Source organism: Pelmatolapia mariae, linkage group LG10_11 (genome assembly GCF_036321145.2).
Source record: "Pelmatolapia mariae isolate MD_Pm_ZW linkage group LG10_11, Pm_UMD_F_2, whole genome shotgun sequence".
In the NCBI taxonomy this organism is placed as follows: Eukaryota; Metazoa; Chordata; class Actinopteri; order Cichliformes; family Cichlidae; genus Pelmatolapia; species Pelmatolapia mariae.
Genome location: NC_086236.1, coordinates 70,428,730 through 70,455,731, shown reverse-complemented (window position 1 = coordinate 70,455,731; position 27,002 = coordinate 70,428,730). Strand labels below are relative to the sequence as shown.

The following is a 27,002-nucleotide window of genomic DNA, read 5'->3' as shown; positions in this document are numbered from 1 at the left end:
AGAAAGGGATTTCAGTGTCTAATGCGTGCGGATTGGATGTGGCTCTTCCCCATAGAGCCAGATACATGACAGCTGGCAGGTCTGCACCTTTGGGTTACCAGGCAGACTTCAGCTGGTGAGGAGGGAACAGAGGGTGGGCAGCTTGGTGACTGGAATGCCAGAGAGTGTCAGATACATGGGTCACAACTACATATGGGTAAGAATAGAACAACTTTATTTATACAATAATATGTATTTCATATGAAATATGAATTTGTGATCGGTAATATCATCCCTTCATTTCCATCTTTTGCTATGCTAATAAAGCCAAATGGGAGTTATTCAGAGACTCTGTAAATGCACTTTTGGACCCAGCTAAAGAGAAATTCTGAAAGTGGCCATTTTTCTTTTCTGACAGCTGTGGAATGGATTGATTCTCCATCCTTTTGGGAATTACATGCGTGAAAACAGGCAATTATGCAACTACATTTTTGTGACTAAAGCTGATGTGGGAGACAGCATTTCTCACAGAAACCATTGTAAACATTAGCAACATTTGTGCTTCCTCACTACTATAGTCAGACTATTTGTTAGCCGTGTGCCCGCTGAGATATTGACACATACAAAAGGATAATTCAATCAAGTCATTTTAGACACTTGCAGGTCATGATGAACAAGGTTAATGCAACTCCTTTAAAAATCTACTCTTCAATCAAACCAGTCTGTGTGACAGTGAATCCTTGTGTGAAGCATGAGCCATCTGAGTGCATTTGTATTTGGTCCCATGCCCAAAGACACTGAAGTGCTCCCAAACGTGCGAATCTGTTTCTTTGCTGGAACTCTGAGATTTTCTGTCAAAACCTACATACAGTTAAATGAAACTGTATCGAAATACATGCATGCATCCTGTGCCAACACACCCACAAACACCAATTCTTTTTCTTTTCTGAGTTTCTTTCACAGTTTGATTAAAAAAAGAAACTTATTGGAATTTCATCTTCACTGCCTCTCACTTTCTCTGTCTCTCTCCCTTTTTTCTGCCTCCGTTGGCTTTGCCCAAATTTAGAAAGCAGTAAAGGTTGACTGTCATGCATATGAATAGCTCAATGTCTCACAACCGGGTGACAAATCCTCATTGTGGCTCTAGAGATAGCTTAAGCTATACAAGTAACAAAAGCAAACTCCTCGTCAACACCATTACTGTCATTTCTTTAGTAAACAAACTCAGGCCCCCCCACCTTGGTTCCAGCTGGGAGGTAGTGCAAATTTGTATGCTGTGTTTATGCATGCGTTTGTGCGGATATAGGCTTATGTGTGTTTCTGTTTGCAGCAAGCTCCCCAGTGTGAATAAATCTTTAATGCATGTCATAAGATTGGAGCTGTACGCAGCTTAGAATCTGTAAATTCAATACAACTATAATATATCCGACCTTGTGATCAGGCGAGGTCTCCACAAACACTGCTGCCACACCGGCCGGCACTTTCACCAGCTGAGCGATTCATTGATGCACACACATACACATGCGTATGCAAACAATGCCACTTAATGCTTTCTTATCCAGCTTCACCATGGAAACCCTTCTTTAGAAGTAGCATGGGGACACAGTGTGTTTTTTTGTCTAAGTGTGCATCCCTTTGGACCGACCTGACTGTCAAGGTAACATAGCACTTAGAACACAAGGCCTGAAGAAACATGAACAGCGATTTATTTGCTAAAAACAAAGGCTGGCAATTTATAAAGTCTAGCTCAACAATCGGTGAAACAGATTGCTTAACTTGCTAAACTTCAAACCTGTACTTTTATAAGTATACACGAGTTTATTGCTCCATGCAAAAAGCAGAAGGTCTTTGAACTACAAAACAGAGAAACCATATTAATGGTACCGATTAATTGTTAAACTTGTCTAAATATGAGAATGGTGAATGCATGAAGATCAGTAAATTGGAACTATACATATAGGTAAACAATTCAGAGATATGAAAGCCTTATTAATGCTATGTACTAAGATATTTTATCAATATTCTGTGGTTTGAAAATGTATTAAATCATTAGTTATCCAACCATAGAACCACACAATCAAACTAGTGTATCACAAAATAATCATGAGCTACTTCTACCAAAATATGAAAGTGTCAGCAATTTAAAAAGATCACAAACATTATAACAGCGATAGATGATAAAATCATAGATAAATATACAGGACAATTCTGTAATTTTGCTGGCTTACTGTATTGATACCAAATTCATGAGCTCTGCTTGGATGAATGTCAGTTGACTTAGAGCATATACTAGGAACAGTAATTTCAAACCTTTTTAATTTTTTAAGCAAATTTGATTTCCTACTCTGTACTTGTGGTTTCACATCCCAGTAACTACTGGAATTTAAGCTATGGATCTCCTTGCTTTAAAATAATCCACAAGGACTCTTTTGTTATTAAGACATGTATCTTGCCCCATTTCACTTGCTTTCACACTTTATATTTTTAGTGCATACACGTGTTCACACTGACTACATGAAATATACTAAAAGTACCTCAAAGTACCCAAAGAGCCAATCAAAAGCCAGTGATATTTCCTCACCCATGTATGGGTGACAATGGTCAAAAAGATGAGGGTTGGGTTTTTTCAGACAGTGATTTTTAATGTGTCTTGGCATTACTTGGTGTATATGCATGCTGTCAATACAAAGTAGTTAAAGTGTACTAATAGAATTATAGAACTGGAACACAGTGACAGACAAAAATGAGAAATACTGGGAATTTCTATGATTACTGGTTACTGACCAGTAATCTGACCTGATTACTGGTTTTCCACCGGCGTTTGACAGATGGTTTTATCTGTGCCAGGCTTTCTAAACAATTATTTAATATATAATCTGGTAAACACTCTGGAAACCTTTGAATAATATTGACTCCTGGCCAGTCTCACTGTCCATAACTCCTTCTTTCACCATAATTTAGTTTTGCTCTTTTGGGAGCTGATGATAAATACTTGTTATGCATGGTTTTCTTGGTATGGGTCATTACTCCAAGCACAGCTGTGTTTTACTGAAAAAATATCAGAATGAAATTCATGTTGTACTTTCAAAAATGTCAACTTGTCATTTATAATCTGCTGTGGATTACACAGCATTACCACTGCTCTGAAGTTTCCAATCAGGCACATTTGTGGGATTTTAAGCTGATGCTCTGAGCATTTTTCCCCCAGGGTAAAAAATGTCACGCTCTTCCTGCCTTCAGGCTATTTGCCTGTAAGCACGGCAGATGCTCTTCAGTTGCCGAAGCTTGACTTTGTAACTTTGTAACAATCCCAATCTCATCTTCTTCAGGTTATTTTGTAAGGAGCTGTCTGAGTTTTATATTCACATAGATTTTCTGAAAGAAAGTACTTATGTGTCTAACACAAACAGACTTTGGAATTAATTTGGGAATATCCAATGTGAATGATGTATGTTTATATTGTGGTGGCATAAGGACCTCACAAAATATAACTGCACACTGTATGTGAATTATTAGGGACTTGCTCTCCCCACATGCGTAACGCAGAGGTCAAAAGCTCCCTGTAAATTAATATACACATCACAAGGGGAACAAAAATAACCTAAGTATAATGAACCCGTGGCTGTTTAAAGCCTTTCTTCTGGCAGTGCTTATAAATAAGGGTTCTGTGTCAAATGTTAATGGACATGCATAATCACACAGCTGCTGAAAAAATCCTGGGGGGAAAACTTTGTCATTAGCAGGTCATATTTCTGTTGGCTGCAAATCAATTCATGTTATGAATAATAACAAACAGGTAGAGAGGATGAAAACAAGGCATCTTGTGAAGAAACTTTCCAGAATGATAGCTGTGGGATTACTCTGTTTTCTTAATTGAATCAATGAAATAACTTCAAATGCAAACACAACTGGCAGCAGCTTTGATTAACAAATGATTTATATTAATATGTAGATGAATTACAGGATCACTTCCTGAATAACAGTAGGTTAGCGTTTAACTTCATGCTAAAACCACAAATTTACTATAACATATTATGAACCCTACTTGGTTGAAACAGATAAAGGCTATAAGCTTTCACTACAACGTCTCTGAAAGCTAACTTGAAAATACTGTAAGAACTATATCCATGCTAGCTGCTCTTCATGCAGTTGGCACAACTGCATGCTAACATCAGTATGGTAACGTGCTCAGTGTCACTATTCTAAAGCCCCGTCAACAAGTGAGACCCATTGCACATGTGCACATCACTTTGCAGCCGACAGCTGGTTACTAGATATGTCAGGTTCTGACTGCATGGATAACTCGCTATGTATTTAGCAATATTCTTCATTTACATTGGTCCTTTCAATCGCACGCCTTAAAGTTTAGGTGAGTTTAACCCAGTGCCTGCCCACTTAATGTCACTAACGGTCACTTGTGTCACTGCTGCATGACGTTTCCCTGATATTTTAAGGTCTCTGGCAGCTACAGCACTGCTAGCTTCAGTTCTGTGTGAACATCCCTTGAACAAACTACAGCTGAGTAGTTTTCAGTATTTATAACATTACCAAGTGAAGTTAAAAAATGTCACAAGTCTAGCTTATATGTTGCCTTAATAGTGCTAGATAGAAAGTAAAAACATCCATCGATCCAGGTGAGACATTACAATAAAAATAAGACTTCAACATCAAGGAAAACACAGGGCATAAACAAATCATCAGGATTCTAACTATAAACTCTATATACAATATGCCCACAACTAGCTTGAAACTGCCACTGGACATTTTTTAAGCCTAAAGCAGAGCTAGGGAGTTATCAGCTACTACTACCTCTGCTTAGCTTGGTTACTCTGATATGTGATGTGAATTTTGAGTTAAAAAAAATACTGACTTAAAATAAAATGCGTGTACAAGAAAAACTCATCAACTGCTTTGAGTATATTTCAGAATAAATGAACCCTGAACAAGTCATGAAAACATTCACATGTCACTCAAATGATCTACCTCCATATATATAATTTATATATCCAGGTAGAAGTCTCATTGAGACTGAAAATCGCTTTTTCAAGAGAGACCTGACCAAGAGGGTTGCAGCTTTAATTATGCATGGCCTCCTCCACCACCTGTGCAGCAACCAAAACCTGACTTTGTGCACCTAGCTCTTCATTTCTGCTGTAAAGGTGAGTATATTAACATGTGAGTCTATTGGGGATGCCTTGCAATAGATGCAGCCTCAAATGACCATTAGAGACCCATGTGGGAACAGCTCTTAATGAGACTCAGTGTCTCATTTACAAGAGAGATCAACTGTACAAATAAAGGTTAAGTAAAAAGAATAAAATGAAATAAAAAACTTGATTCCATATTTCAACCCTGGATGTCGTTTCCTGATTCAGTGAGACATTTTATAATGAAGCTAATACAAACTAAGCCAGCACAGCATTATTAAAGTAATAAAAGATGTAGAATTCAAAGCGGCACAACAAAATTAAAGTGAAAAAAAAAAAAAAAAACAGGGCAAAAGGTCAGTCTTAAAAAAATAGAATAATTATACTCATTAGACACACATGACAACCTAGCCGCTCTGTGTCTCGAGGCTGTAAATGAGGCTGTCACTGTCACTATATCCTCCCATCCAACCACAAATCTGTCAGTCCGTCTCCTTTATTGTATTGCTGTCAAACATTTACACGTTGTTAATGAGGTTGAGATGGTCCCCTGCAACATGTAGACTGTCTCGTTCTGAATTCAGAAACTCTTTTCAAAGAAGTTGCTAAATATGGAGACGGCAGGAATGGATACCAATTCTAAAGCCCTAAGCTGCACGGCTGTTTGATGTAATTAGCTGCTAACAACAAACGGGGTGCTGCTTTGATGTCATACTGCCAGCTGCTCTCAAGAGACCAAAATCCAAAAAGTACAGCATTCACCTCTATAAAGTTGTCTGTTTTCCAAAGTGGTTGAGCATAAGCTGTGAGGCAGTGAAGGTAGAGTGCGCAGCTGATATGCTTTCTATCCTAACGAGTAAATTCACTGTTCAAGAGATGCATATCTTAGCAGCATGAGAAAAATGCAAAATATGTTAGAGGACCCTAACAGGCAGAAAAAACTGAATCATAATAATACACTTCATTACTCCATTCTCAGGACATAAAATATGCAAGGAGGCACTAATTTGTTATCAGGTTAATTATCTGTGTTTCAGAGTTGCTGAGGCGTTCACTTTCCCAGATTAATGAATTATGACTCTTATTTACTCTGGCTGGCTTTTTTCTCCAGTGTCAGAGTAAAGCACAGAGCCGCTGGGGTCTGATGGAAGAGGAAAACCCAAACAGGAAATAGTTTAAAAGAGGATACCAAACAGCTTCGTGACTTACATCTTCCCAATGTATGAAGATTATGTCAGAGACAGCACACTGATGGAACTGCAATGATGCAGTGTCTTAATTTACTTCAAGGCCTCTAGCATTTCACAGTGCTGACCAACAGCTAATGTTAGCCATGTGATGTATCTCATCTTCATTCATGTGTAGAAAAAGTATTTCAAAGAGTTCAATATGTGCTACAATGTGATGCAGAGTTTAAACGTTGAGATTTTTTCTAATATTATAACAGAATGAGGAAAATAAGCATAATTTCGGCTAGTTTTCTGATTTAGTCTTTGGGCGAAGGATCTGTTACCAAAACTCTGGTCACTTAAAAACAGATCTACGAAATCCTATGTCGATATCTTTTTATAGAAATTATAATTTAGTAAGCATGCTAAAATGCTTACAATGAGAATGTTAAACACGTATCATCAGGCTCAACATCCTAGTGTGTTTGCTAGTGTTTCATCCAGCTACCGTTTCCCTGTGTTTTATAGATAATCTCAACTGTCCGGATCATGCTAGCATGTTTCACCAGAGAAGTGAAAAACTCTGGAGACTATAAATATCTTCATAAAATTTAAAATAAATATAATAAATATAGTAGACTGACCTACTGCTGGACTCAAGTCATACGACTAGCACAGGTTCCATGGCTTGAGATACTGAAATTTGCATAAAGTATTTTTCTCCACTGGGGGAATTAATTAATTTAACTCATTATTCAAGTCAATTTTTCTGCAAAAATGGTCAATGGTCAATGGTCAATGGTAACTTTATTGTCCCTAACGGGAAATTGATTTGCAGTATGTCCATACAAACACACAAACAGACAACCAACACATCACATACACTCACCAAAATAATATAATATAAGCCTGATAAAACAACCTAGATTTTTCATCAAAAAAAGTGCAATGTGCAATGGCAACAACACTCATGGTTTAGTGTTATTAAAACTCTTGCCAACTACTTGTTGAGTAGTAGTTATGGGCTATGGAGAACAACTGCTAGCATCTGCAGCAGTCTGCTAGCAACCAAAGCAACCTAGGGCAAACCAACCATATGGGGGGCTTTTAGAGCAACACCCTCTTTTCAACCAATTTCACCTAGCAACCAGCCAGCAACCTCCAGCAACCACTTGACAAATGGTTGGGGAATGCACAGTTTTCCCTACTGGTTATCTTACTGGTTGCTTAAGATATAATTTCTAATGTGATTAAGAGCACAACTTTTTTTCTAATAATCCAAACTGTTTGCGTCATAAGTCAATAGTTCTTTGTTTTGTCGTACCATTCACTCATATACTTTTTCACAATACAGTATATCATTGTGCAGTACACTGAGCTAACTTGGTGGAAGGTGACTGGAATAATAAGACTGGCAAAGACAGTTGTGTTGCTTGTGTCATCGAGAGGACAGAAAAATGGCATAAAATAAGCTGTGCAAAAAGACTTCAGAATTGTCTGTGAACTCATTATCAATATAGCCAGTGATCTTTTATCAAACGTTTATAAAAAATAATAATAATCCTTAATTGGGGTCAGAATTTCAAACACAATAGTGATTTCTTCTGCAGTTGTGTCTATGTGAAGTTTCCATCCTACAGGATTGCACCACTTCTTGACACAGAAGGAGAAAAAGTACAAGAGCAATTTACAAGTGTTATTCAAATATAATTTCATTGCTTTCTGGAAGAAAATAAATGTTAGCTAATGCATAATTAATGCCATACAGGGCAAGGTGCATCATTACCTGTCACAGTCTTTTCATTTTATAGAGGTTGAAGTGAACTGAGCTTCTGCCTGACATTCACATTTTTACTGGCAATACAGTGAAAGGAAAAGGGGTAATTTGGGAAACTTTTTTATATTTAATAACTGTAATAGCTTTGAGCATGCTAGTGGAAGAATTATTCTGCTGAAGCCAAGAAGCCAAGCAACGATAAAGACTCTTTTGATATTTAAGGGAATATGAATGCATTATTCAAGTGTTTTTACATTTCAAACCTATCATTCTGCTTGTGTGTATGTGGAGTTTACCCATAATCACAGTGTGTGGAACAAAAAAAAAACCACACTGAATATTTTCTCCAAAAATCATTTTTCTTAGAAAACCTGTATATGCTGCAGGAACAGCGAGTCAAGCCTGCTTACCATTCATGTTGCCCAGGTGGAAATATCCATCGACCAGCGAGGCTCCGTTGTTGAAGTGCTGGGTCATGTGATCCAACCAGTTGGCCTCCACCCCTTTGACCCCTTCGTCACAATTTTGAACTCGCAGAGGCACCTTGACAGTGTAGTACTTCACCTGGCCCTCTCGGACCGGTGGGTGGTTGTACAGCGCCAGCAGATCGACCCCTGTTTAGGCAAGACATAAAACAAAACCAGTCACAGTTTTATTGGTTTTAACTCACAAAGGTTTATGACAATACAGATGTAGCCTTTATGGAAGCCCCAGAATTTACTGTATTATTACTGAATCAATGCTGTACATTGGCTGCAATCCAAAATGTAGTTTGGCACTGTCTGTAGGAGGACTTTCCTTCTCTTCAGCTGCCAGAAGTTATACGAAATATCTGCGTAAATGGCTGCCTGAGAGACAGCCCTGTTTTGTTGCTGTAAAGCAAAGGACTGTCTGCTGTATTCAGCTATAAAAGGATGTAGAAATGAAGCATTTCTTCTCAATCTTTAATGACTACTTTGGAAATTTCTATTTCCTGAGACTTTTCAAAACTCAGAAAAATATAGTTAAAATAAATTGGAAGTACATTTATTTCCTATGAGAACAACTATCAAGAAAACTGCGCCAATGCGTGGACAGTCAACAAGCTTCTTGGCCAAGAAAAGCTGGCTCCAGTGTTCATGGTCACCAGCCATCAACGGCAAATAACAATTTGTGTGCTTTCATGTTTTCCAGCAAGTTTATTTTCATTTCCTGGGAAAAAAAATGTGCCACTGAAAAGATGAAACTTCTCCACATAAAGCTGTCTATTACTAAATAAACAATACAGTAGAGGGGAGGGTTTGCGTTGGTCTTTAAAGAGATAAAATACAAAAGCTGAGCTCAAAAAAATGAGCCAGCACTGATGTGGAATTTAGTGTATTAATACGAACACATTGAATCAAAAATACTTTTCAATAAACATCACCCTGAATTGTCAACAATTTAATTTTTAAGGCCATTTTTTGGTGCTACTTTCGTCTCAACAAGCCAAGATTATGACCGTAAGCAACAACAAAACTGGAATGCACATAAAAGTAAAAATTAAAGTTACATTAATTTTGTGGTGGTCAAGAAGATTTTAAGAATCTGATACATAACTTGTGTGAAAATAGTATTTTTCAGGAAAATGTGCATGTTTCTTTCTGCATTGTTTTGTATTAGATTTGGGTTGTCTTGCGACCCGGTGTGTAGAATAAATCTGTATGCAAAACACTGTGGTAAAAAATGTAAACATTACCATATCTGGAACAAAGGTTCCACCTGACAGGTGCGAAATAGACGAGAAATGAGAAAGTAATACAAGCAGAGATTTATGATGCCCCAAGCTGGACTCACAAATACGCTGGAAATCTTTTCCAAGGATGTTGCTTCTCCAAAAACAAACGTGAGTTGAATCAAAAGCAATTTAAAGCTACAATTTATCCTCCTCTTCTTTTTAATGTTTTCCAAAAGTGATGTAACTCTGCTGATGCAGAACTTAAAAGGGAGCGTTTCATTGTAACCAAGTTAATTCATAGTATAACCTTGAATAATGCATTAAAAGCGCTGCAGCTAGCTGTTGTTTACATCAAGCAGAAATATGCATAATGCAGTGGGCCTCTGGAGAGAGAAACAGGCTTGGAAATTTGCCCACAGTACGTATGTCACTGCTCCTTGCTCATATCATACTAAATCAAAGTGTAAAGAGCCTTATTTGTTGTGATGTGTGTGAGTGAAATAGTTGCTCTGCTTAGCTTTGAAAAAAAAACACAGAACATGAGATGTGAGCGGGGGTTCGAATCGGGCCGAAAGCATTTCAAATCTAGCCTGGTAACATTTTCCCCTTTCTTTCCAATGCAAATATCACGCTGTCATTCCCCAAGTGAACCAGATGGATGAGCAGAATGTGCGGCAGTGCCACCCACCCAGCCACACACGCACTTGGGGTGGGATGATGGCGGTAGGGGGGAGTCATGGCTCAGTTGCTTTGGTTCTTCTGTCTGTCCATCCGTCCGGCAGACACCCAGGAAGAATGAATAATTTATAACCATTTCTTGTCTGGCTCCTCTGACTGATCTGACAGCTGGCCACCAAATTCTCTAAATCTTGTCATTTGTCACTCCTGAGAAAAGTCAAATCAGCAGCAGTGCACTCACACACCCTCCCCTCATGTTACCCGTGCTACAACGAGGACAATATGGCAAAGAAATCTTGGACAACATGTGACCACAAAGAGACTTCCCATTCAGCACACCTCTGGTTTGCCAAAACAACACAATTTCTTAGTGTGAATGATTTTGTGGAGGGCTGCGTGGGATTAACTGCTTTACAGTTTATGTGCACGAGCCTGAGATGGTGCATCACTGTAGTTTAACCCATCAATTCTTTCTGTATCTCTGTGAGCTTCAGGCAGGCCATGAAGATTTGAAAAATTGAATCAATGAAAAATTCTGTCATATAACTTAGTGATTTAAAATCGCTTTGGGTTACTGCTCTAAATTTTTGTAACCGCAGCATAATTAGATAACTAACATTAAAACCATATTCAACACAGATTACTTCATTTCTGTTGATGGCAGTGTTGTAGAAAGTAGTTACATGTGTCATTTATAACAGCTTGACATAATATAAGAGCCAGTAGCAAGAAACATGCCATATGGCCTCTGTCTGTCTCACAGTATTAGTCATTTTCTGTGTAATAACTGTTTTTTTTTAATGCATTATAGTTTATTACTGTCTAAGTATGCTACAATTATGGCTTCAAGGCTACCATAATTCAGGCAGAACGGTAGGGACCTCATTTTCTGAGCCTCTAAGAGTCTTTTTAAGCAGTGCTCTATTCAGTGGAAATACACAAAAACCACACAGAATTAAGAGCCTTGAGTATTTAGTAGGACACAGCAGGGAATAATGTACCAGAATATAACATAAGAACACTGACTTCAGATGTCCATCATGGTGGATAACAGTAGCTCAAACTGGAATCAAGGCTTTCATCTGGGATTCTTGAGTTTTTCAGAAATAATTATGTGGAGACACGTGGCAGTTACACCCATGACAAAACATTCAAAGCATCACTGTTGCATGAGGCTTTTACTTTTAGTTATAGTTAGTTATATTGCTACAGTGTATCATAAAGATTGTGAATATGGCTGATTTTTTGGCCAGCCAGATTCCACTAGGCAAATTTTATTTTAAATGCCAGTCAGAAATGTATAATTTCTGACTGGAAAAGTTGTTGGTGGATTTCCGGAGACGCAGACCCACCACACTGACACCGGTGAACATCCAGGGAGTGGACATTGAGATAGTGGATTCGTATAGGTACCTGGGTGTTCACCTGAATAATAAGCTAGACTGGAGGGGTGAGAGCAGAGTCTACCTGCTGAGGCGGCTGAGGTCATTTGGAGTACAGGGAGCACTTTTAAAGACCTCCTATGACTCTGTGGTGGCATCTGTCATTTTTTACAGTGTTGTATGTTGGAGCAGCAGTTTATTGGCAGCTGAGAGGAAAAGGTTGGATAAACCCATTAGGAAGGCCAGCTCTGTTCTGGGATGCACTCTGGACCCAGTGCATGGTGGTGGGAGACAGAAGGACTCTGGCCAAAATAACATCTCTGATGGACAGAGTCTCCCACCCCATGCATGTAAATGTTGCTGAACTGCAGAGCTCCTTCAGTGACAGACTGCTGCATCCTCGATGCATGAAGGAGCGTTTCTGCAGGTCCTTCCTCCCTGCAGCTGTCAGACTGTACAATCAGAACTGCTCCCAACAAACATAGATGTTTACATCAGCGCTGTAACTTGGCACTATTTTATCAACCGATTCACACTATAACCAGGGTTTGCCTCTTATCTGTATGTGTCTTGTGTACTGTTTGTTTGTATATGTGTCTTTCTTGCTGCTGTTACACCCAAATTTCCCCTTGTGGGACAATTAAAGGATTATTCTATTCTATTCTATTCTATAATCATTTACTTGCTTTTGTGGTAGTTACATTGACATACCAGTTACACGACAAGGAAAATGATACACTACACGCACACACACACACACACACTTTGTAATCCTCCTTGTGTAAACTGCATGGGAGCAGTTACTTTCTGAAGGAAGAACACAAGGTTAAGCAATCTTTTAAGAAACTCTAACCAACATCAATCTCTAAAACACATCTCCTGCCAAGTTCCTCCTGAAGCTAGCAGGACCGAGCACTTGTGCTCAGTGGCCTGTAAATGACACACAATAAAAAACAATAGCAGGACTATCATTTGCTTTTTGGATTCAGGCCGAGAACAAGACTTTAAAGCCAGAAAAGTCACCTTATGGGCAAATAAATGCACCTAGTCTATAATTTTTCTTAATGTTTCAGATACTTCCTGTGTCACTTTTTTCTGCTGCTGGGCAGTAAAAATTTAATTAATCCCCTAATAAACTGTCTCTGAAACACACAGATACAGAGAGCATGACTAAGTCCTTTGAAACTAATCACATGAACGCATTACATCAACAGGCAACAACTAGGCCTTTCAGAATAAAGTTTGTGCAGCTAACTCGACTGTTTTTGTTGCAGCTGACGGAGCCAGCTAACAAGAAAACAAGCGCATGAATGTGGTTGGGAGTTTGAAAGCATGCTGCTTCAAAGGCTCATCTCATGGCAGCTCTACTGTTCAAATAACGAGGTCGGCGGCAGCGGCACTGGCGTGATCTTAGCAGCGCAGCTTTCCAACTCCACATGTCATCATTAAATCTGAAAAGCTGGACACTGATCCCATCAGAGCAGAGATAATGCTGATCTCAGTGATGAAAACCGAGCAGCTGAAAGACTCCTTCTGTACACATTATGAAGATTTCAGACTTGTATGTGTCAGAATTAGAATTTCATGTACACATTTGTAGTTTTATTTAACTTAAGATATCTCAGGCATTTAAACAGCTGACAGCAGATTCCACCGATCAGGGTAAATTTCAGTTAAAAAAATGGCATCCATGTGTTGCTCTCCTATTTTATCTAAAACACAATCACTGTCAGTTTTACTGTATTTATAGGTATTGTCTTTTTTACAACCAGAAAAGTCAGTGGGGAAGGACATCGAGAGATTGACTTTGAGCTAAGGTTGTAAAAAGTCATTTTCCTTAAATACTGAAGAACAATAAATACTTAACATTCACGTTTTGTCACCATTGAATTTTAAAGTATGTAAACAAAGCCATCTTCTTTGCCCATCAATGTAAATAAGGCTGCAATTATACTCCAGTGTTGATGTGAATATGGACAGCTACAATTTCTAATCAGTTTGACGTCTGCTTGAAGGACTAATGCACATTTGGTGCCCTGGGAGTTTTGCTTTTATAGATGAGGGAAACTGGAAAGTACACAGATGTTAGCACTGAGCTTTTTGTTCACCCTCTATAACATCTAAATTTATGTCACTCAGACCCCAGCAGACCTGCATCTACTTGGAGATTGCATTAAGTGCTTTCAAATGCCCAAACATAACCATATCATACTTTATTGACCAGGATTAATTAGTGCAGGAAACGATAATTAAAAAAAAAACAACTGTTGAATTCAAAAGTTACTTTCACAAGCCACAGTTGTCATTCAGCTGTTGCCATCATGATACGCTTTCCATTTGTTCTTCCACTAAACCATTTCAGTCTTCAAACTTACAGGCTCAGTTTCTACCCAGAGCTTTGGTCTGAGGGAGGGTGCTCCTTTTTCAATCATAATCCACAGACGTTTGCCATCTTGACTGCCAACACTTGCACAGCGTTCACCCCGAGATCTGAGGATTAGCGTGGACAAGCCAGCAGAAGCAGAGACTCTTGGGCCTCCTCAGCAGGCTGGGCATTAGTAAAGAGCGACAAGGGAGCTTGGCAGGCTCCCCTAACACCCCGGCTGGCTGCTACGCCGGCGCTGCTGGCGTTGCCGCGGAGATTCAGGGCGATGGAGGTGGGGATAGAGAGAGCTGTGAAGCTGAGGGAGGTAGAGGACGAGGCAGTGGGGGATTATCTCACTGCAAAATGCACTACAGGGAGGCCCAGATGGACCAGTGGGCTGTGGTTTGCTGCGATGCCAAGTGTGTGTTACTGCAAACACATATAGATAAAAATACATGCAGACAAAAGCAAAATCTTCCATATCAATGAGTGCATTTATTATTCAACACCTCTTATTAGGTGCTTTGAACCTAAACATGCTGCATACTGTGCATACTGAAATGCAGTATATGCATTAACACTCCCACTGGGACGTGTGTCTAATGCACTGTTTGCACATTGTGCACAAATAGGTTCTGTGGAAGGATGAGAGACTGTAGGGGGTGATAGCGGTGGGTGTCTCCATCTGTTAATGTGAAATGCTCAAATAAAGCCGAAACTATAAATGTCTGTGCAGATTTCAACATACAGGAAAGAGGGAGCTCATAGGTGTAGCTGTGCTTTGCTCACTTTCTGGAAAGACATCAATCGAGTCATGAAATGTACACCTCCCAGAACTTCAGAACTCCACTTCATCAGTTAAGTATGAGTGTGAATTCGTAAATAAGATGACTCCTTTTTGTGTAACAGATAGAGAGGATTATATCCCAAGGCAGCACACTGTTGTGTAACATTGAGGCAACCACAAGAAATGACAGCTCTGCAGTTGCCAAGTGTTTCAGGAGGGATGTACGACACAATGCTATTCTTCAGTTAAACAGCCAAAAGATATGGCTTCAGATAAAATCAAAACATGAAGCCATACAGACGTGTAAGCAGATAATAGCCTAAGATTAGAAACTGTATGACATAATACGTGACAAAAGAAGCTTCGGTTTAGTCGGTCCCAGTGACAGCAGGATTTAGCCCGTAACTAATGTGGCAGAGCTGGTTATCGATTGTAGTTTGATTAAAGGAGACCTACTATGCTCTCATGTGTTTTCTGTCATTTATATACTGTTACAGTGGTGGATGCTCATATTAAACAAGATCAAAGACGCAATCCCTGTGAACCAAAGGATTGTTTGGCTCACAGGGATTGAGTCTCAAATGTGTTTGAAAGCAGCAGCTGTCCAGAAGAAGGCTGGCTTAAAGAGCGGGGTAAGGGAACTTAAATGGCTTGTTTCAGAGAGAGGATGAGCCATTTACTCAAGTGACTTTGCATTTTGAGTGTCCTCAATTGTCAATAAGAATGTTCTCTTAATCACTTGTCTAGTTAAATGCTTAAAACAAAAAACAAGAGAATTTGAATCGAGGACAACAATAATGTAGATTATTTTGAACCGTTAATCATGCACAGCTACTCTAGTAAATTCCCAAGTATATAGGGCTGGAAATTAGAAGTGAACAGGAATAAACACGAACCAGCAAAGTATGTGTTTTTATCCAATTACTGGGAAGTGATAAATGCTCCAATATCATTCATCCAGCATTTGCAATATGAAATGAGTCATAGTGAACTAGCCCGTGTTACATCAACATAGTAGCAGCTACGGCTTTTCACAGTTTGAAGTTTTGACCTTTAATTATCTTAATTATCATTCCCTCATTAGGCTTTTCTGTGTAATTTGTAGGGATAGCTGTGCGGTGGGTCTCGTGTCATTTGGACTTAAGAGTCTTGTCAAGTGTGAAAGCTTTGTGAAGTTTTGAAATTTTGACCTTTAATTATTGTTCCCCCAGTGGACCAATTAGTCCTATTTAGTCAAAGGGGTCTATTCACACAAATAACAAAACTGTTTATTTATTCAACTGACTAAAATGATGTGCAGCAATGCTGAAGCCTTTTGTTTTATATGCCAGGACTTTGTGAGTATTACATTTTTAAAAATGCCCATCTCCTCTTTTTAGAAAAGATAGTTGTATCCTCATTACTCAAGAAAACTCTTGAAACTTTATGTGTGATTTTTGGATATAAAGTTGTTATTACAGATATATTTTGTTTAAAATAGGGCTACTGATTTGCCGGTAACATTTATGTGAGCCAGTCGCCTCTGTAGTCTGTTAATCTGAGCTGTGTCAGTGCTGTCGGGCTTGAAGATAACATGTTGACCACCTGATGGAGGAGAACCTTTAGAACTGGTTCTAATCAATAGGTCTTTTGTGTTCTCCTTGATGATTGAGTGCAATGATGCTACTTCCATAAAGTGGTACTCATGTGTCCCTGCTTTCCCAAAGTGTTCTCATCATGTAGTGATATATATTGCCAGTTTGTCAGAACCAACTCACTACTTGAAAAAAACAGATTATCTTTGCATCTCTGTGGAAAAATAAAAAAAAGGTTTCAGGTCTTATCATCACATTTCTGCACTCTTTCCCCAGATTCATTTATTTTTCACAGCTCTGAAGTCCTCATTTACATGATTTTTCCTTAACACATCTTTTCCCTCTTAGCTTCAGCGCATGACGGTAACCATGGAGAACACTTACCGTCACCTCTCCGCAGCCGGTATCTTGGCCTCTCCTTTGTGTCCGTGCTGCTGTCTTTGTTATTATTATGAGATGCTGAATCCTCTTCTGTCAGTGCTTCACTTTGTTCTGACACAGGAGATGCTGCAGGTGAGACCTCCTCCACCCCTGGCCCTGATTCATTCCCAGTGTTCTCACTTTGATTCTTCTCCCCACTTGGTTCTTCTTCCCCAGCCTTGCCAGAGGCTTCGTCATTCCCTTCCTTCTCCACCACATCAGCTCCAGCTTGGGGTTCTGCATGATTGGTGGGGCTTGAGGGGTTTGAGGGGCTACAGCTTCCCAGGGAGTCAAGCACAGAGCAGGGGCTGGAGTGCAGAGACAGAGAGGGGGTGTCGGGTTCTCTGATCCTGGTACATGGGGCTCCATATGGTTCCTGGACAAATCCTACAAACATCACCCCTTGGTCAGCGGCATCCTGTATCTGCTGTTGGGAGCAAGGACAATGAAGAAAAAATATTAAAAGCCAGAATGATGACAACAAATGATTTACAGTGCCTTATTTTTGGTTAAATTCAAGTAAAAACAATCAGTGATTTGACAGAAAATAATTCAGATGCTGATTTATATCAGTATTATTAAGGCAACAACATGTAATCATAATAAAACATTATCTTTTTGAGGTTCTGGAACCCTGGTGGTACCAAATCTGAAGTTAACTCTGTATTTGTGATCACAGGACATAATTTTTGGTTACATCTCGTCACAGAAACTGTTTATCTACTATTGGTGATGTAGAGTAGCTGCCAAAATGAGATCTTATAATCATCAGCTTAAGACAACTCTTCTGAGGAAGATTGGATATTATCAGACTTATTTTTAGTTATGACTCAAAATGAAACCTTGAAAAATGACCATTGCTGCCAGAGGCTAAGTCAGCAGGCTAATTATTCTAATGTTTAACATGCAAGATGAAGATGTCCACTCGTAATTTTATTGATATTTTGGAAGCTACGACATGAGTCAGTTGATCAATTAAGTTATCTGCAGACTAATTAGTGGCAAAAATAGTTGTTTTAGCCCTTGAAATGTCTTGAACAGTATCCAGTGATCAGGATCCAGATTAAGAACAAGGAGACCCCCAAACAAATCTTTCCTAAGAGAGCTGAAACTAAACTTCAGGAGTTGGTTTGAAATCAGATAACTTGAATTGATAGGTTTTTTTTCTTTCCACGGCTTCATGGAGTTGTTTGCATCTGTTAAATTTTTGTTTTTCCTTTTCCTTCACTTCTCTTCATTCCTTTCCGGCAGCTTCTCCAATCACAGTTTTGATTAGATTGGAACAGCCACAACCCTGTACTCAGACCTGGGCCACATCCCAGATTCAGCGCTCTATTGTTTTCTCTGTCTTGTTGTTGTCTGGCCTTTTATGTCAATATTGGGGTTCTGCTACAGAGCGAGATTGAAACGTTAACTGTCAGGGAATGTTAATGATGCCATTCTCCATTTCTGCCCCGGTCCACCAACCAACCCCCTCTCCAAGCCAAGGCGGCACCCGTCTCTATCTCGAGTAACATTGAGGGAAGAAAATAAAAATCAAATTGCAGGTTATTCACTATGAAATTAAATTGGAAAACAGTCACATTGTTTCCAGCCATATTGTTTAATATCAGCTGAATGCTCTCTGGGTGCTTCCACATCATATTCCCCATACCAATATGTTGAAATGGAATTGCTGAGATAAAAGGGAGCAACTGGTGTATCTCATTTAATGGTAATGCAGGCAGTCAAAGAGAGAAATGAATGGCTCTGACTGTATAATGTTGGTGCAGTTGATAGAACAGTAGATTCAAACAGCAGGCTGTAATGATTGAATTTATTTTTGGTGCCATTATTATTGTTATCATCATCATTTCATTAAACCCCTTGCTTGACAATGTAGAACATTCAGATTAGATTTCTTTCTCAAGAGACATCTTGACAATAGACCACCAGCATCAGGACTTTTGTTAAGACTGCAGATAACCACAAAGATAAATGACAAAATGAGAGTCACAAACAGTGCGTTCACACAACAACAGCAGAGCCAAAGCAACGCATGCACAAATAATGTCATATGTCTTTCAAATAATCACGTGTGAAAAAAGAGTAGTTTCCATTCACTAGAAAATCAAAACTGCAAACATTTGCTTGTATTGCATCCTTATATCAATTATTTGTCTTTTTCCCTCCTTTGTGTTGCAGTCCACCTGCTCTGTATTTCTGTATGGGCTCCTCGTGTGCATATACAAGCTTTGTCTTTTTCTAACAACACAAGTGCTTTGAACACAAATGTTAATCTGTACAAAGCCATGCTACCACCTCTTTTAAGGTGTATACAGTGTTGCTGGGGTTAGCACCAAATCACAACAGCAGTCACCTCAGGGCAATTTATATTGTGAGGTAAAGACCCTACAGTAAGACAACATACCACAAATACTGATTTGATCTCTGGGATTTTTTTTTAGCTTTTGGCTCCTGTTTGGTTTCACTATTATTCCAAGTATACTGTGAGTCCTTGGTTCCTTGCTCTATTGTGATTGTTCTCGTCATTAGTTTCAGTTTTTGTGTTTCCTTGTGTCATCGCTTTTGTTTGTCTTACATTTTATTTCCTCCTGATTGTTTTGATTGTCTGCACCTGTGTCTTATTTCTCTCACCTGTCTCTTGTCTATTAAGTCCTCTGTGTATCGACTTGCCCCTATAATGCTGTGCTTTTATGTTTCTCTATGTCAAGTGCTCTATGATCTCTTGTGGGTTTTGGGTATTTTGTTAGTTTATCATTCTGTTTACAGTTTAAATAAATGCTTCATTTTTGTTTGAATGCCTTCGGTGTCCTGTGCTGCACATTCTGACACAATAAAAAAAAACCCTGACAATGTAAACAGATGCAAAGTCAGAAGATCACAGGTTGCATCTCATCATTTGAAATACTTAAACAACCAAACAAACAAACAAAAAAACAGTCAACTTCACATTATTACTAGAGAATTACTCAGTTCATTAGGAGGTCTAACATTGTTTCCCTAGAGCCAAACAAATGATACACCAGCCAACCAACCAGAATACTGAATTACCATTATTTTCCTAACGTGGGAAACACATTGTTAACCCGGACACTAAAACCACATTTTGAGTCTCAAAAATGCCTTCAAACTGTATATTTGTGGAGACCAAAAGCCCGGTCTCCACAAGTATAGTAAACTTCCAATTTTTGGTCCCCACAAAGATATAAATACACACACACACATATATTGACTCATTGTACTAGTAACTGTTTCTTTTTTTTCCTACACAGCAGAAATGAAAGTGTTCACTGGCAAGAAAATGTAAATACAAAAGAATTCACAAAGAAAATCCAGCTATTTACATGGCAACAGCTTTGTACACTATTTTCAATGTTTTAAGCAGCTTAATAATAACTTGGAATGATTTTTAAAAAAATAAACTAACATCATTCTTGCTTTCTTAATGTGTTTGAGATCATCAGCTGTGCTGTATTGAAGTTATGTTAACTACAGCAGCAATCCAATAATTATGGAAAGAACTTGGATGAGTAGAGAAACAACAGTGCATCATTACTTTATGACATGAAGGTCAGTCCAGTGAGTTACCAACATCACAAATTGCCAATTAACAATGCCTCAGATTAGAGTCAATGCTTCATAAGTTCACGCAGGAGGAACTCATCATCTGCACCAGCTGCTGGGAGGAGTCTGTGTGAATCAGGCCTTTAAGGCTGAACTGCTTCAAAGGAGCCACTACTGAGGAAGACCTAAATGCACCTTAAGGCTCTGTAAGAGATGCTTAACCGAGAAGGACAGTGATGGGCTGCTTCATCAGATGTTCTGACCTCGACAGTTACCCAACTTCAGCGCAGCTTCAACTGTTCTGGCATGAGATGAACTAAAGAGTGGAGAAAGTTTGGAAACTCTTTTAAAACTTTTGAAAAAACTCCAGGTGAGCCTAAAGTGTTCAAAGTCATTAATGGCTTCTCTTTGTGCAGCTTCCACAAACCTATTTGTAATGTATCTTCAGCAATGATCTACAATGTGTGATGAAAACCCCTTAAAATGTCTCCCAACTTTTGACTGTTACTGTATGTTTATATGTTAATAATGGTGAAAATGTGTTTCTGTCACACACTGTCCTGTCTTCAAGTGTTAGTTTTTCTTTGTTTAGAAAACAAATGAGCTTTAACTTCTAACAGTTATTGAGCATAATTATGAATAGTTACTTTGTAATTAGACTTTACGTTTACTTAAACACAGAGAAAGCAATTTGACAGCTTAAACCTAAAAACCGAACCTTAATGCCTGTGTGTAAATGTCTTTATTTTACTCAGTTTCAAGGCATTTCATAAGAAAACTGAACTTATTGGAATATCACTGTCTACTAATGAGAGTAGTTTGATTTTTTTAGATAAAAAAAGAAGTGGTTCGAGAGTTACTGCAACTACAAGACTGCTTGTTTGGCCACATCAAACAAGGGTTAATGCTATTTCTGAAAATGAGAACAATTGCTAATTCAGGAGTCATGTCCTGCATATACTGCTGGGGATAAAAGAGTAAATGGAGAATAAAATTAAAAATCAGCATTCCTCTGAACTTATCAATTTAAATGAACACACAAGTCACTCTGGCCCAGATGGAGCCACCTCAGGTCAAGAAAATGAGGATTTGAGGTCGAAATCACATCATTTCTCTTCATTAGCAGAAATGATGCTGAGCACAAACTTGATGAAAAAATATTCAGGAAGTAGCTTCCCTGATACTGCCACCAGAATATCAACAGCCTGTAGTGAAAAACCCATTTCAATTTTGACTTGAGACCACATTTTCTATTTCCCCCGTAAGTTATTAAAGTGGCACCAGGAGGAGGTGTCTGAAGGTCAAGATGAAAACCCCGGAGAGAGAGATAGAGAGCGCAGACAGAGCGAGGGTAGAAATGACAGAGGCTAAAGGGATAATGACAGAGACTGAGACAGAACGGAAGAAAAAGGACTGAATATGAAAGTTAAGAAAAGGAGATGAAGAAAGGAAAATGGAGGCAGCAATAGAACCCAAGAGAGTGTCTCAAGAAAACCGCCCTCTTTGCTCACTTCTCTACCACTCATCCATGTCCACTCTCCTTTTAATAGATTTGTAGCATGGCCTCCTGCTCCTACTTCAGCAGGCGTGTAGCCGCTCAGTAGATTAAAATGATAACCAACAGTAATGAGGTCCTACAGGGCTGCAGTTGCATGACTAATCGAAGGGCAAAATGCAGAGAAAGGTTCAGAAGCGGGGCTCAAAAGGCCGGCATCAGGGCTGGTAATATATAGATTAGGCAGGAGAGTTGAATCATGATGACGCAGCATTGCCAGCCTGCAAAAGAGGAGGGCGTGTCGTATATATCATCTGAAGTGCCATTTCAAGCAGGCTTTCAGCAGCAATGTATTCACAACAGTGACATATGATACACAGCCAATTCATTATTAAATCAGTGATTTCAAATCTCTGGCTCCTGTTTGCTGCTTTCATCTTCTCTATGGAAAATACATCTATGCAAGCTGCTTGGTTTGCTAATTAACATTAGACGTGAACCATGAGGGAAACACGGCTTTTATCACAGATAGATATGTGCAGCTTCACTGAGACACAGGGGCAATATTCTGTATTTTAAAGTTATCGCAACATTTATTCTGCTTCATATCTCAACATGATGACCAGCAGAGGATTATCAATACCACAAATCATAAACACCAAAACCCACTGAAGTGCTAGCTTGTTTGCAACTAGCTCGTGGACAAGCTAGCAGCTACAGAACCAATCAGAGAATAAGTGGAGAGCAAAAGACAACTGTAAATAGAGTGGATTTTTGACTAAGATTCAAAGAATGAGACCACAGTTTGATACCAAGTTCTCATTAAAAAAAACATCACGTTCACTAAATAAATAAATGAATAAAAAGAACTTTTTATGTACAACTCTGGTTCTAATAATTTGGGTTTGCTCCTTTATTACTGTAAGAAAATAATTTATGAGACAGCAGGTGTTTACGCCAGCTGTCACATAAAATTATACCAGAATATTTCAATTAAATTTCTGATAACAATTTCATTTCATTGATGCTTACTGACAGCAGCTTTTCTAAGTGTAAGTAAATAAAGAGTATTTTCCATCCTTATTTTCCACTGAGCTCTTGCCATTAATGACGCTCTTTCAAATTTGAAGTGTGAAACTATTGAAACAAGGTGGCAGCAGCAGCAGCTTTAGAGTGCTACAGTGACACAGCGTAAGTCAAATGTAAGCACAAATGTATTTGAAGTAATTTTGGTGGTGCGCTGTTCAATTATTTGCTTACATTTACTGCATGTGTCTTCTCCTTCATCGCCTTGTTGGTCTTAACAGTGTGTTTTTGCTTGAAGTGGTGAAAAATTGTTTTATATAGGAAGTGAGCTTAATACAACTCTAACAACAATGTAACAATGATTTTAAACTTTGACATTCATAAAAAACTAAAAAACAAACAAACAAATCTTACAATTATGGTTATGTGGTGCAATTATCCAACTAATTAAGACAGCTGCCGATTATGCTGTTACTACTTTAATACATCAGTTGTTTAACACTGAATCGGTCCAGCTACTCTGTATTTTATACCAAACAATGTAAAACAAAATTAGCAAGCAGGAGAAGAATCTGTTCTTCTGAGGTGAGATGGAGGTGCAGGTAAAATGACTCTGTTGCTGCTCATTATTTGCTAATTGTTGGTGGTCTGTCAGTATTTGGGTCAAGCTAATCTCATTTTGGATTGGATCTAATTATGTGGGTCGAGGCTGGAGATGCTCGGGTAACCTTTGATCAGATCCCTCCTTTATAAAATAATTATCTTGGGTTTAGGTAGATTTTTTTTTACCATTCTTTAATCTGACTAATGCTCATACTACACTTAATTACTTACTGTAGGTCTGGTGCCCTCTCTATGTGTCATAGCTTTTAGTTAATAATCCTAAACTATAATATTTTGCAAAGACTGTGGATCTTGTACTATTTAGTCACCATTTGCAGAACAACTAGTTTTCTTTGTAGATAATTTGTCATCATACTCATGGCAAAAATTGTTGAACATCAGAGCAGAAATATGATTTTTTCGCGAAAGAAAAACAGACAGGATTGCAGAATGTGGACATGATGTTGAGAGTATAGAAAGAGCACCTACTGGCTGCTAAAAAAGAGCAACACATAGCAAACATCAGGGAAATCTGTTTGTGTGAAACTCCCCTTATCAAAAACAAAATATCAGCCCATTTATCTCACATTTAAATCACCAAACATCGGTATCCTATATCCATTTGGCTCTACTGTATTTTACCAATAACAATTCAACTCTGCAGATATGACTGAATGAAAGAATGAAACAGAATGAAAGTTGTAATGTTGCTATTAATTTGTGGAATATTTCCATCTTGCTACTGTCTGCGTTTTATCAAGGTGTAAGGTTGCAATTATGTTAAAAATAAATAAATCAAACTTTGTCACTCCTCTTCACTGGCAACTTTGCTCCAAACATTCGGTGACAAGGTGTTATTAAAAGATTACAACATGATTGCTTGCTGGCAGAGCTGTAGGCATTTAAGTGTTGTGTTCTCTGGGTCTTCAGACAAGGTGACATGCTGAATAAAGCAATTTAAGGTTTGGTAGCAGAAATAATGCAGTCTAGAGAAACCACCAACTACATTCATCTGCTTGGAGTAAAAGCCACCGCAATTTCTCTGCAATCATCCCTCCCTATCTCTTGCTATCCTCTTTCCAGCTGGGCACAACCTAACAAGACATTCAGCTTGGCATTTGTAAAACAGACCTACCTTCTTGACGTAGCCCTGGATGAGCTCTGGGGTGGGCACCTGCTCAGCAGACAGGCACTCTTCCAGCTGTAGTTTGCACGGTGGGCTGACTGGCTGGCTCCTTTCCACCCTGCATGCAACACAGTTGGGGTGACAATGAATTTCAGCCTTTCAGTGAACCGGCCTGTTGAGCAAATGCTCAGAATACATAAAGCCACCGATGCAAACCCACATTCACAGCCAGCTTAAAATTATAAAATTACAGTCACAAACAGGGTGCTATTGACAGACCCAGGAATCAAATACAAAGAACCCTCTATCAACAAATTATGCTGCATCAAGAAGCTTTGTTAATGCTATTGTTGCCCAGTGGGAGGTAAAAGAAAAATACAATAACACTTAAGTGAGGCAAAGATCCACATGGATGAAAGAAAACACACACAGTAGGCAGGAATTTCAATGCAAATCTCATCTGCCCCCCCCCCACCCCCCCTCCTCCCTGCAGCCCTCCCCTTTGAGGCCATATCAGTATTTTGAGCACAGAGAATCTATTTATATGATATTGTATTTTCCTACTTTGTCCTCTGCAGGAAATCCCAGAGCCAGCCCCAAGAAGACTAATGCCCCAGCTTCTATCTCCCAGCTTCTCATCCTGTTGACAAGGCGAAGAAGCCCCACACACAGTCTTGCTCAGGGTACAGCTGAGTCAGTGTGCACATACAGTACATGTTTGCGTGCAAGGGCTGTACGTCTGCTCTGCATGAGCTCTGGCTTTACACGGACACCTGATGTGCAGGAGGGTAAAAGATGCATGCATGCAAGCTGCTGTGTGTATTAGGGGCTGCCCTTGCAACTTCTCAGTTCAGGCTCTGAGTGAGCGTGCGTGTCTCATCCTCTTTGTGTGTCGCTGTGTGATCCTTATGCTTTATCGCAGTGATTTTCCTGCCACGGCCCCACTGGATGTATCAAAAGGAGTAGTTTTTGGTGAGATGTGCTAAGAAATACGTCAGAATATATTTTCAATGCAAACAGACCACAATTACCAGACCACTTCAGGTAATTTAATAAATGTGAATTTGTATTAAGATATGCTTGTTGGTGGATTATTTTAGTGGCAGAGTCATGCTCCCTGCACTTTCCCCTGGTGAACTAGCCATCACCTGGCTCTTCAGCTCACAGATGAGTGGCATAGATAGTTTTATTTAACCCTAAGCAAAAAAAGAAAATAAACCCATTTACAAAATGTCAAAATACTTCTGTAATGTTTGGCTGGCTGGAGCCTATCCCAGTTGCTATAGGGTGAGAGTCAGGGTACACTCTGCACAGGTCGCCAGTTTGTCTCGGGGTCATACTTACAAGAAAATTACAAATTAAATGGCAACTGCAGTCTCTGAACAAATGACATCTATAGAGCTTTGTCAAACAGTTTTTTTCCTTATGCCAAGCTGACATTATTGCGAATGTCCCTATTTTTCTGAAATTTCCAAAACAAGTTGGTGGGAATTTCAGGATTGAGCAGGGAACTGCTAACTTCGTCTGAGATAGCAGAAGCAAACTTTAAGTGCACACAGGCTTAAAGGGACAGAAGCTGAGACTGTTTCAGCCAGAAAATGTACTGAGAGGCTGCATAAATGGCCAGTAAAAAATGAAAAACGCACTTATTTTTGAGCTGTGAATCATGAAAGGTTTCACCAGTAGAGCCCCAGAATAAAATACGGAGCTGAAAATGAGCATAATAGCACCCCTTTAAAGTCCAAACTGTCAGATTTTTTAGGCATAAAAGACACTTTTATAGTCACAGGGAACCCAAGAGCTCATTTATATATATATTTTTCATTTCACTCTCATTTTCAAGCTATTTTTTTCTTCCTTGTCAAAAACATCGAGCATGTAAAGTAAAATATTGTATTGCATTTTCACTTTAAATCCAGGCCTATTTGCATATTAGACCTCAGAGTATGAGGGATTACTGAGTCATTTCACTTGATCGATTAAAAAAAACAAGCAGGGAACGCACTTATACTCGACTGTCACTGACACCCATCGCTCAGTGTATACTGCTGCTGCAGCATACAGCAGAGCAGAAACTGGGCCGGCTGACTTGTTAAGCAAAAATTTCACACACTCTGTGAAACATTCATTACGACGAGCTGGGAGCTTCTTCTTCTTCTTCTTCTTTATTTTTGCAGCGTCATAACAATCAAAGGCACAACGGCAAAAGCC

General features: G+C 39.0%; 1 protein-coding gene across 2 annotated transcripts in view; it reads right to left on the bottom strand.

Annotated features, from left to right (window-relative positions):
* The window catches only part of LOC134636289 (raftlin-like), a 130,378-nt gene that overhangs the window by 30,859 nt on the left and 72,517 nt on the right, over positions 1 to 27,002 (bottom strand). For both annotated transcript variants that reach the window (XM_063486209.1, XM_063486210.1), the window contains 3 exons: positions 24,801 to 24,909; positions 16,939 to 17,401; positions 8,483 to 8,686 (listed from right to left, as the gene is read on the bottom strand). In XM_063486209.1, coding sequence (XP_063342279.1) covers positions 8,483 to 8,686; positions 16,939 to 17,401; positions 24,801 to 24,909 — 776 coding nt within the window. The remainder of the gene's footprint in view (positions 1 to 8,482; positions 8,687 to 16,938; positions 17,402 to 24,800; positions 24,910 to 27,002) is intronic.